At 33.7% G+C, this 13398-nt stretch overlaps 1 protein-coding gene across 5 annotated transcripts in view; it reads right to left on the reverse strand.

Moving 5' to 3' along the window:
• Positions 1–13398, reverse strand: part of LOC1272715 (homeobox protein abdominal-B) — a 33210-nt gene that overhangs the window by 8317 nt on the left and 11495 nt on the right. For 3 of the 5 annotated variants that reach the window (XM_061644321.1, XM_061644319.1, XM_061644320.1), the window contains 5 exons: positions 9162–9214; positions 7092–7143; positions 3388–3813; positions 2604–2791; positions 2339–2498 (listed from right to left, as the gene is read on the reverse strand). In XM_061644321.1, the coding sequence (XP_061500305.1) occupies positions 2339–2498; positions 2604–2791; positions 3388–3813; positions 7092–7143; positions 9162–9214 (879 nt within the window). Of the gene's footprint in view, positions 1–2338; positions 2499–2603; positions 2792–3387; positions 7054–7091; positions 7144–9161; positions 9215–13398 lie in introns of those variants that run through there. The other 2 variants (XM_061644322.1, XM_311628.6) reach the window with 2 other exon arrangements.

The raw sequence follows: 13398 nt of genomic DNA on the forward strand, positions 1-13398 counted from the left end.
TTAATGCCTAGTTGCAAAATAATGTGTTCAAAAAACACTAAAACTGTAATCATTAACACAATAGTAATAAATAGGACATTACAACCTAGTACTAATACAGTACCTAGTACAAAAGAGGATATACAGTCAATAGTTCCGAAACAACACGAAACAATGCGGAAGCATATGCAGCTCAAAAGATAAATAAATACGTTTTCAGACAGATTCAGACTGATCATCTCGTGATGTTATAGCAATGTAATGAAAAGGAAGTTTGTCTTAGCTATGATTTACAGTACACGTCAACGTACCTTCGCACAATATATACAAAAGGTACATGCATCTTCTCTTTTGGTTTTTTTTTTAAATGGTTTACAAGCCCAACTGTAAACAAAACCATCGCCCACACTCACCAAATCTATCTGTGTACATAAGACACTGTATGGAAGGTGATTGCGGAGTTTATTAAAACGTTATTATTTGAACTTCCTGTACCGCTTGGATACCATGAAACTTTTAAACAGTATCGCATGTGAAGAAGCATGAATGTCTACAAAAACATTCTTACGCACTCATTAAAACTTCAGTCAGTCTTCGCCATCCTCTCTTTCTCTTTATTCTTGCTGTTGGAAATGGTTGACTCTCTTTCTCGTTAATTATTGAATAAAAATTCTCTCTTTTTCTTTCCTTATGGTGCCCTTTTTTAAGCTGATTGTGTTACAAAATTACAAAAATATCCTTTATAAATTTGTACATGATATCCATTTTCAAACCCTATTTTCTTCTTTAAACGTATTCAGAGTGTAATTTCGTTTTCTATGAGGACACTTTAATGCAAGCGTACACGCATAGCGAGTGTTGGAGCCTTACAACAGCAGCTTAGGATAGTTCCTACGACCTGACAATATTATCGTTAGGAAGAGAGAAATGAGGAAAATAGAGGAGAAAAAGAGCGAGAATATGCAAAAAAATAGCATAAAAAGGGCTCGAAAGACAAACCGCGAGATGATTACCAAATAACCAGCGGAATAAAAAGACCAACGTTTTGGCAACATCTTACGAGTAAAACTAAAACTATCGAAGTGTTCGGCATTAAATTATTATTCCGATTCGTTTTCTAACAGCAAGTAGTAGTAATAGTGGAATTTATTGTGGATATAATATATTGTTGTAACAAAAGATTAAGATAGTTTCTTGATACTGGGTTTGTTAAAGTGTTTTCCTCAATAATTATAAATATGAAAATAGCATTGCTGTGTTAGAATGTGTCCTTACTTGATTATAACTATATATGTATGAGAAAATTGCAAAAAAACTTGTAAACACGCCTAGCGAATGCACAAGTCTTTTGCCGAAGCATGATGTTTTCCTTAACGCTAGATATCAAATCATGCCATCAGACGTTCTTGAAATTTGTTATACTGCATACATTCTATAAGCTACTTAACTCACGAATACTAAAAAGTGGTACGTTGGTCATCAAAAAGAAAAGTATAACGAAATTTTTGATAGTGAAAGGTAATGTTGGATTAGCAGTGACATAATGCGAGGCAGTTAAAAAGGACGTAACTGATTGATAAAAAAGCATTTTTAATACGAATCTTCATTCATGACCTTTTTCAAGCCTCCATTCTAAAAAAGATAGTATTCAATGAATTTAAAGTAGAATTTTCACCCATCAATACTCTCAAGACAATAGAGAATAGAGCTCAATTGATTTAACAGAAAATCATAATTTCAATCAATACTACTTGTTGTTTTATTTTCCTATGGCATGCAAGTGAAATTGACCTTAATTATTTCATTCTCTCCCTAGTCTTGGTTGCTATTTAGTAACAGTCGTTGCCGCTAAATTTATTCTTTAACTAACATTTTTTTGTCTTCAAGAAACCAATTTTGTACAGCATGTAAGAATTTTTTACATTGCGCAACAATTTTTGTCTCTAAGGCATCAATTTTAAACTGTAAGTCAAGTTTTTTTACCAGAGGTATGTAATAGTTCGATTAAAATTAGTTAAAATATAAAACATGTTTTGTCAATTTTTTATGTTTTAATGTAGTGACAAAATTTTGCATGTATTTTCAAGTGTAAACAATTATGCTTAGTTTTTCAAAAAAAATTAAATCAAATTGCATGATGTTTGTAATGTTGTTATAATATTAAACTATAGTTATCATAAATCTGCTAAAATATCTTGTAAATTTATCGAGATTCCTACGAGATTCAAATATGGTTGACTTACAGACACAAATACGTGCGTTTGAGTAAAAAAAATATGGTGCGCAATGTCAAAACTGGATAGGGCAAAATTTTTGCGGCGGCGACTGTATTGTGTTGAGAACGATATGCAATACGTACCAGGATTAGGATATGTTTCACTTGAATACGATCTCAACCCAGACGAGTTGTATGATTCGTAGCTAGACTGCAAAGAAGGTTGATCACCTGTGACTCCACGTGATCGTTCAGTCGATGCTGTAATATAGGCATCTGGCTCATATTTAGGATAATATGGGTGCTGCAAAAAAATTTAAGCAGAACAACAATATATACACATTAATCTCAAGTTATTAAAACAAGTTAAAAGTAATTCAGAGAAAAGAACTAAAAAGGAATCACTTACTGGTTGAAAATTGGCTTCAGTTGGGTAGCTAGGGTAGTACATTGGTTTGATATCAGTCGCCAACGCATATGGTGGATACTGTGCATGGTAAGCGTAATCAGCCGCTGAGTCGTTGCCCCAGGGATATGAATGCCTCAACCGAGTATCTGTATCAAACGCGGGACGTTTTGCTGGTATATGGATAGGACCTATTATTAATTATCACATGTTTTTGTGACGTCCATTAATTAAAGAGTAAAAAGTACAAAAAAACAAAACAACAAAACAACATACTCAAAATTAGATCAACAAACAAAACCAAATACAGTGAATACAATTGATTTCATGTGTGTGCGCGTTTGTGTGTGTGTGTGTTTGTGTATCTGTGCGCGTTTGTGTGTATGTGTGTGCGTTTATGTGCGCGTTTGTGTGTATGTGTGTGCGTTTATGTGTGTGTGTGTGTGTGTGTGTGTGTGTGTGTGTGTGTGTGTGTGTGTGTGTGTGTGTGTGTGTGTGTGTGTGTGTGTGTGTGTGTGTGTGTGTGTGTGTGTGTGTGTGTGTGTGTGTGTGTGTTGTGTGTGTGTGTGTGTGTGTGTGTGTGTGTGTGTGTGTGTGTGTGTGTGTGTGTGTGTGTGTGTGTGTGTGTGTGTGTGTGTGTGTGTGTGTGTGTGTGTGTGTGTGTGTGTGTGTGTGTGTGTGTGTTAATAACTCTCACAAAATGCTTTCAATAGAAAATCAAATTATATACATGGAAATAAATTGAGTTTCCTCATAAACATTTATTGTACTAAACATCTATAAGTACCTGATGGCTGTGAACTCACGCTTCCCGGTGATTCACTAGCAGCGGATGGAGGAACGATTTGAGTCGCTGGGGATACCACTGCTCCTCCGCTACTTTGCTGCTGGGATGCGTTCGAAGAAGAAGTATTCTGTGTTTGCGAAGGTGCTGCAGACTGAGCCTGCACCTGCTGTTGTTGGGCCACTGCCGCTGCTGCTGCGGCTGCAGCTGCTGCAACTTGCTGCTGTTGTTGCTGCTGTTGTTGCTGCTGTTGTTGTACGATAAGACTGGCAGCACTATTGTGGTTTGAAGAGTTGTGCATAGAGGCGGGAGGACTGCGACTATCAATACCAGTTTGCCCTGTCGTATCCTCACCATACATAGCCGCTCCGACCGCATGCATTGGATGGGAATGCTGCCCCCACCAGGCCCCGGCAGCAGCGTGCGACCCTGCCGTGACATCGTGGGGATCGTGGTATATTGCGCACGCCAGGTCAGAGGAGTGATGAGGATAGTGGTGATTCAGCAGTGTGATAGTAATTTTTGTATTTTTTCACAAAACAGTACAACCAATAAAAAATATAAAAACCAACAGCCAACACAAACACACTTTGAAGCACTTCAAATAATGCAGCACTATAATATTCTTCGCAATCGCTCAAATTAATGCATCAATGTTATTTTTTCAGCTACACGATTTCCCAATCAATATTTGATGAAATTTCAGACAATTCGACAATAGCAAGTATCACAGCATATGTAATTTAATTTATGTATCACTTAACCAAAAATTAAATTGGACACCATCAGTAAAAATCCTCACCAACAATATCGAGCAACACACAGATAACACCACACAATTTCATGTTTAACAAAAACAAAGGAAGCTTCCCAATCAAAACTTATAATTCAACACTCTGTTTCAAGCTTCTCTATCCACCACTAGTGCTGATTTTAGCATGTAGTAACTGCTAACAATTAATGACATTGTAAGATTTCAATGACAATGACAAATTCACTTGTTCGTTTAATCACAAAAAATAATGTACAAAATAATTTTTTGAATTGATTATTTTAATCTGTCTCACCGATGCCTTGATTCAATCAACTCGAACATATCAGTCATTTTAATGCACCAAGGAAAATAATACTGCTAGCTTTCAGCAATCAATAGCAGCACTTGATCAATCACTTTTTTCCTCTTACAAAGTATCCAACCTGCTAAAAGATTGGGTTTTGCTACTTCATAACTCGCATGTCAAACACATTAAAGCAAAATGAAGCAGACTTGTTAGTTTTGGTACATTCACTGCACGAGTAGGTTACTATGCTAATGAATTAAGCATTAAGTCAACGGATTATTCAAACTCAAAACATGTCCATCGTTCTGATCTTAAACTGCACAGCCATGCTCACAAAAAAAACTTAAAAGAACCGATCTTGCTTCAACCTTTCTCGTCTGCGTTAACAGATGCACATAGTTTGATTCCACCCTCGCTACCACCCCACGCTTTCGTTCACGTTGCTTCGCCACGTTCCGTTTCCTACACTCCCACTTCGTTGAACGCTAATGTATGCGTAGTGTGTGTGGCGCTACGACTTCCCGAATTTCGTCTTTACTTGAAGAAGTTCAGCTTTACACTGAAAACAAAATCATAGAACTTGCGTGTTTGCACAACACACCGCAAACGCGCTTCTTTTGCTGTGTGAGATAAATAAAGGCGCTCTTGCGCAATCCAAAGATTTCTTGTTAGCTCGACAAGGAAAGAACACCTGAACATCAACGTTAGAGTGAGTGGAAGCACCGTTTACATGAAAGAGAGCGACCTTATATCTCGCATTCTCTCCTGTAGGGCACCCCATATGCTATTGTTAAACACAAGAAAAAACCTTTTCCGATTGCTCTCGCGTATGTTTACTCTCGATTGCTTATGGCGTGTACGTATACGCAATGTACTGATACAGTTGTTGCTGGTATTGGTGAGCATTCAAAAAGAAGGGGCAGCACTTTTACGCAAGTCAGTGTATCGTATTTTAACACCAACACAACAAAAGCAGCGCACAACTCGCGACATCTTTTGTTGAAACACTGTACTATTCATGCGAGTCTCGGCTATTTTATGGTCGAAAATCGACTGCTGCTGATCTCACAGGTGAAATTATTTGATTTAATAAAAGCTGTGTACTTATGCTGCTATATCACCACAACGCATGCTTCCGTTCTGCGCTATCACCTGTGGCGCTCAGACAAATATAATCACGCGTATGACATTCAATGCAATAAAACCAAATGTTAAAACAAAAGAGTGCAATATAAATTTATAGTCCCAGATATTTCAAGCCATTAAGATACACTTATAACAACATTCCACAAAACGTTTAAGTAATTATTCCATAGGTCCATAATTAATGCAATAATCATAAAATAATCATAATAAAACGGAATCGCTACTTTGAAAACATCTTTGCTCATCATCCACTCCATCTTAAGTATCACAACCTACACATATACAGATATTGTGAATAGGTGTAGACACGCACGTCCCTAACTGTTTTACAAACACCGACTAGCATTCGAGCCGCAACTTTTACAGGACCAATAAGAGGTATTATTGAATGTTTGAGGCCATCCTATTCTGACATATTGGTAAAATAATCCTTTAATTGAATCCTAAAATAATTAATCAATCACAAAAACATAAGACTATGTATTTAGTACAGGAAGTGGCATGTTAGCAAGTACCGATGGCTCAACATATTCCCGACATCCAAACGCTATAGCTTGTAGTTGTGCTACATTTTTCGCCAAATCTTAGCTTTGTTTGTGTGTGAGTGAGAGAGTGTTGATTTTTATGTTATAGGACCTACACGATCATTAAACACCAACTTTTATAACGATTGTTTATTTGGCAAAACACAGACGTATAAAAAGGATGACGAATCAATTTAATTGCAGTCTAGTGTAAAAAAAATAATAGGCCATGGCTATCATTCAATTCATATCATCAATTATTCTTACAACTACAAGATTTTTCTTTAACCTAAATCCAACGACTTACAAACAAAATAAGTCCAATCAGTTCAACAAATCAACGAACTCGTTTCAAACACTTGCAACCTCAAAACATCAAAAAACGGTAAAAAAATATCTAATGGTATAAAGCAGGTAAATTGAGCTTTTGATTGAGCCCATTAAATGAGCATTTTGATTGACTAAAATTCACAGGAAATTTGTTGTAAATAGTGCAACCCAAGATCAAATGGTTTTAATTATTTAAAAAAAACTTATTCATTTTATCGTTATGTAATCGTTGTACGATGTACTAGTTCTGAACCTTTTGATTTTTGCCATTTTGTGTTCTATGTGTTGTTCTTTAAGTTTTATGTGAAGATCTTACCATGGGGCGACATACTAAAAGTCATACTTTGTTTCCGTTTTGATTGTTTCTTCTTCATTTTTAAAATATAATATAATAAGTATTACTATAATTTCAAAGTGCAAGCTCATATTGGTGCTTGAACTAAACATGTTCAACTTTTCATAAGCAACTAATAAAAGCTGGCTATTTATATGTGTACAATAAACTGTAATATATTGGCCTTAATCGACCTTTCGGAAATTACAAAAAATACTCAATTTCCCGAAATAACTTCATATTCAAATTGGTTTGTGAGTGTGTGGCTATTAATTTAAATACCTTATTCTACATTATTTTTAACATACATACCGTACGCAGCACTCGCCAAAATGCTATTTCGTCCAATAAGATTAGGAATATTCTGAAATGAAAAATAGTATGGTTTTGAAACTGTTAAAGTTGACAAATAGAAACAATAAACCGTTAAAACAGTTAAAGTTACCATATTATAAGAGGGATTGTATATCAGCAAATTTAATTTTATTTACTTTCCTCATCCGCTGCGTTCGTCGGTTTAAACGTACTCTGCATGGGGGTTGCTTGTGTATTTAAAACGCTCTCGTATAGCAAAAGGAACTATACAAAATGGCGTCTGATGGCAGTCGAGAAATAACGTAACAGTTGCCAGGTGTCTTATAGAATGAGGCTTGTTTCTTTGGTAAACCGGGTCTCAGTAATTCCAACAATCTATATATGAACCGCATGCAACAGAAGTTCGTGACACAAATCTCTTACTCAAACAAAAAAATATCTACCCCATATAGACAGATTGCCTCTCGGAACACTTGGTTATTGTCGTATGCTCAAAATGATGCAGCAGACCAATTTTTCTCTTCTTCACAACGTTTCTTACTTCACCGATGTATTAGTTATCTTTTTCCAGTTAGCTTTATCTCTTGTAACATGATCGTCCTGCGTTGGAATATGGCTGCCAAGACGCATAAATACTTACCAAAGCTGGTTGTTATGCGATGGCTTATTTCTTACCATGCCACGTTCGCGTTCTCGGTTCGACGATGTTTTTCAAAATGACATGGTTGGTGTAATTTATTTGAATATTTTAAGATTCTATGCATGTCTGTAGTTGCCCTCTCCATATCGTTGCTTTTGAACGCTTGAAAACTAATACGATACCTGACTTTTGTGATATATAAACGCTGGTAACAAGCTTTTTACAAAACTTAATTGCTTACAGTGTGCTGATTGCACAGATTTCTCACTGCAATTACTACACTCTAAGTGACAGTGATTACTATCAGCACTAGATACCTTAATCGAATAAATTTATAAATAAATTTATGAATAAATACAATTTTCAAACGCTGACAGGAAACAAAAGTTTTGTTGAACAATGTGTCGTTCGTTATGAATATTGGTGTAAGTTGAAAATATTAACTAATCTTGTTCAAAAAATTCTAAAAACACAGATTTAAAAATTTCGCTTCAATACGTTCATCGTACCTGGCTGTTCATCATAGCTAAAATTATTTTTATGTTTTGTCGAAAATTATTCTTATGATTGTTAAACATTATTTACATTTCTATTAAAGATGTTGGTTACATGATTTAATATAATACTTGCATCATTTCAAATGAACTCTCTGAATAATACTGAATGAACTCTAGAAAAATACAGCATATTGAACAACCGACCAATCTTCTCAGACAAAAATTACTTTAATAATAGTTTAGAAAGCAAAGAAGAAATCCATAAAATGTTAATTGATTCATTAACATGTCTTCTCTGCTTGTTTTGTTGATGGCACAGCCTTCTATACATATATATTTCTATTCTTTCATGCTAGCTAGCTTACTATCTTTGCTCTTCTTTATTTTTCATCATATTTCTTTCAATCACCTCCATGCTTCAATTAGATGCTTCGCCGTTTAAAGAAGTTCTCTAGACACACCCGTTCTCCTATTATCACATAAATGTATCAAAAAGGACAACAAAAACAAAAAAGATCGAAAAACGGTCTGTCCATTTTCCCCTATCTGTTCGGAGAATATTGTTCCGTGGTTTAAACATTTGACGATAAAGTGCCTCCGACGGACTATGTGTATATAACAAGATTTTTTTCAGATTTCAACTTCTTTTATTTTGAATTTGTCCCTTTTCTTGCCTCATGTAGGCAAGAATTTTGGTCTCACTGTCATTGTTTCATTTCACTTCTTTTATAGCTTCAACTATAGGAACATTCAAACATCTAACAGAGAAACACCTGCTTACTATTTACATCGACTTGAGGAGCATGCGCATAATTGTTGTATATTCTGTAGCGAAAAGCGTAGCTCGAGTATTGCGTACCGTTGTATTGTATCAAATTTATTAAAACTATTTTGTATACTTCTCTACAAATAAATTCACATTTTACTCACCTTTCTTAAGAGATCACTCACGCGAAGCGAAGGGTAATGGGTTTCATTGCTTTCTGAAACAAACGAAACAATATGAAATTATACTTAATAATATTTTTCCTGAGACTAACTTAATACTAACAACAATATATTTTCATTCGTCCTGAGTCCCAAAAAAATGTTTTTAAGACGTTAATAGCTTCATCAAACATAAATCAGTATAAAAGCCGCTTTAACTACACTGTGTTAACTAAACCAATCCGATAACGTTAATTCTGGGCGGTTCAGCGTTTTCAAATGAAGTCGCTTAACCTCGCTGACCTGATTTGCTTGATAAAATGTTTGATGAGCTAAATAGCGTCTCAATGGCGGCTTGAAAATACCAATCGATTATCTTGAAGCCCTATTGCAAACGGTATTTCCTTGAAACGGTATGTGAATTGTTTCACGAGTTGCTTCTATTTTTCAATTGTATTTACAAATTATCAGCCAATTTCCCCAAACTCGATCGCAGAGGAATGATTGTTGCCGTTGTCTAGATACAACGGTTGCTTTAATTTATTTCATGAGTATCCTGCTCAGTTATGCGTATAATATGGCAAAATGTTTAAAAAATGTCATAGGAAATTACCATTTGATAAGCTAAAATGTATGCACTGTATCTTATAAATAATAGACAGATATTATTAATTTGTTTAGATGCTCTTAGCTATGGTCCTCTAGTTATCACTTTTTTACAACAGATTTAAACTTAAGCTTTTGTTACATTGCTAATCATTAACATTTATTTTTTCCCATAGTTTATGTAAGAACTATATTTTGAAATAACATTAAAAACAATTTGGGTTAACATACAGTTAACGACAATGTTTGTTAACTTTGAAGTATCTTTTTGTTTAAAGTATCATTGTATTTGCTGTTTTATCACTACAAAGAGTAGCGTTCATAATTATCATGGCCAAACACAACATCAACACAAGGTCTAGTTGAATTGTGCAACCAAAGACCAGCAAGGCAGACCAACAGAAAAGCAATATGTTTAAATACAAGTTTAGGAGTTTAAAACTTGCTAACTTTGCTTTAATAAGTTTATGTGTAGAATGGTTTCCTCATAACATAAACCGTTCATTATATATAATAAACCAATCGTTGATTTATTTTATGTAATTAGAATACATCAGTAAATGCTTTTTTGTATATGTTGTGAGTAATGAGTAAAACGAGGGTTCGATTACGTGATAAGTAACATCGCTAGAGAAATATAGGGGGATGGCGCGATGACTTTTAGCGGGGACGGGGATGACTTTAACCGAAAAATAGAAGAAAAAAAAATCTGTGTGCCCTATTAAATAAAATGTCCAAAAATTATGTGTTATTTGTTTTAAATTATGTTGTCATTAAAAATTACAAAAAAATCATTTTTTTAACTAAACATGATTTGAATTGAAAGACTTTTGAAACAGTTTATGTTCTTTACAAATGTATAATTATTATCATTTTGTACCTAATTTATTACAAAATATTTTTATTTACAAATTTCGTTCAATATTTTTTCACAGTTTTCAATGAGATGAACATTCTTTACATCGTACACCTAAACAGCGTGAACCGTTTCTGTAAAATACCATTCTAAAAACAAGATTTTTAATAACGTGTATTGGATATTTTAAGTTCGATAGTTCGAGGACAGATCTACAAAACAATCGTTAATATAAGACAACCTAGGTAGTTTCGTTCTATAGTTTTGTATCTATTTAGTTTCAACATAGTATTGCCTTTAAAAGGGATTTTTTTATTTTCAAAATTATTGGTCAGTTGTATGGAACGATACTGCCTGTATTCTCTCATACTAACGGTTATTTTATTGATCCATCATTTAAGTATAGAACTTACAATATTCAAAAGACGTTTTTAACATTTTCATTGGCATAACATGCCTTTGTAAATTTGTTAAAATATATATTTTTATAGTCATAGTTGGTCATATTGTTGCATTTAGATGGGGCTGTCTTATTGAGGTTATTTTATATTTCACAATTTTGCAAACTCTTAGAAACTTTTAGAAAAAAATATTTCCAGATTCAAATATACGTTTTCATCTAATATATAGTTATTACAAATGTTGAAACCTTTTGCAAAATCCACCAAGCTGATTTAAGTCATAGGATTGTGAATTGCAGATGTTCTCTAGATTAGAGCGACATAACCCTGCTTAAACAGAATGATTGATCATAAATATTCAAATAGAGTGAATTTTCAACAAATTATTTCGATTAGAGTTAACAAATATATTGGATACGGTTCACTGCAATTATAAATTTGTCATTTTATCTTTTTCATAAATTCTTCTTTTTTAAGAATACTTCTTTGCGATACACATGTTCCTACTTTCTAAGATTTCATAGTTTCTATTATTTGTATTTTCTTTCACTTTTAACGTTATTTACGAACAATTCGACCTGACTTGATTTATATTATGAAAGAAGGCGCATACATGTACGAAGGGTCGATATAAGGAATATAAACAGAAGACCAGAAAAAGGCTACGTAAATTTTCTCTACATATTTGCATTGTTGTTAAGAAGAATTTAAGTGTTAAGAATTTAATTGCTGTTCACTGAAATAACCTACCAACTCAACAACTATCAAACTAAGAAGGTTTGTAAAAACTAACAATAGCAACCAAACTTGTACTTTTCTGTAGTAACCAAGGCTTACTGTACTCGTCTAATGATATTTGTGAAAATCTAAATTGTGGTTCTTTAATTTAATATTTATGGATATTTATTATGTGATTTCGTCTTTGAAGACTTACATTACTTTTCAATTAAAATTACTTTGACATTATAATACATTTTATTTTTTGCGATATAACTCCCTAATGTCGAATACATTTGTAACGGGATGTGTCAAAAAAATATCTTGAAAATTATAAAAAATCTAAAGATATACAAATACAGCGTCATGAAAATGAAAAGATGAACAATTTGAAGCGTAAGACGGGACGGGGATTTATAAGACACCAACAGGAATTGAAGAGAATTACAATACTTCAATATTACCTATAACTTTCTTTTTTCAGCGACATACGTAAATATCTTGATCATTTACTCTGCAGTTAATTTAGGGATTGTAAGCGATGGGCCTACGACTCAATTACGCGACATCAGAAAGACTGATGAACCTGTTAATAGGTCTGCTAGGTCATTTTTCTACCAAGCCAAAGTTGAACTTTTAGATCTTTGAACGATTTTTTATAGAATCTCTTATCTATTTCTAGAAGGTGTTTACAGTTCCTCTTCTTAGTATTGAGTCCAATTAGTGGAAAGATATTAAGTTTCGTGGCGTGCCTCATCAGCGTCATGCGTGTGATAAAATAATATATTACTGATGTTTTTACCAGTATTCTATCCCTCGCAGATTGCAATACTTTATTCAGTTGCTCTAAGACTCAAAGCTGCCTTTATTATTGATTTTAATTATTGATATTGATGACAACTTTTCATCTTCAACTGATAGCATAGAAGTAACATAGATCAAAAGCGTCTGTGCCCATTGCTCTCATTCAACTTATTCATCTGGCAGTCCTGCCGAAAATGTTTACAATAAGGTGTTGTATTTGTAGATTATTGCATTGCGTAAATACTTTTTATTGCAGTTATTTAATGTATCTACCTTTAAATGATAGAATAAAAAAATGTACTAAAAGAAAAGCTTATATATTTTTTCAAAGTATCGCGAAACGTAATCACAATGAAAATCCCAAGTAATGAAAAAAATCTTACAATAACACAGTGGCGGTTTTAACGCTTCGCGTACTAAGCGGCGGTGCGACGCCGTCGGTCTAAGGGGTCCAAAGATTACAAAAAAAAACCAATATTTTAGTGACAATTAAAACAGGATTAAAATAAACAATACATTTGACGTGTGCCTCAGTATACAAGAAACCCTCAAATTACAATTTTTGAGATTCGCAGATACGACGGTATAGTTTACAGCTCTCATTTATAAGAAATAATTTATTTTTTCATTTTTTACGTTTTACCGTTACAAACATATTTACAAAGATTAAAGCAAAATTAATACATTATCAAACATTATTTTCAATAAAATAAATGAGAACATAGATTTCGACTCTTAAACTTCGGTAATAAACTTCATATGGATATAAATATATGGATAACAGATATTCGACATACAACTTTTTCGACTTACGCCTTGTTTTGAGACATTTTGTTTGTCCAAAAATGCAGTTGTA

This window comes from Anopheles gambiae, chromosome 2 (assembly GCF_943734735.2).
Source record: "Anopheles gambiae chromosome 2, idAnoGambNW_F1_1, whole genome shotgun sequence".
Classification (NCBI taxonomy): domain Eukaryota; kingdom Metazoa; phylum Arthropoda; class Insecta; order Diptera; family Culicidae; genus Anopheles; species Anopheles gambiae.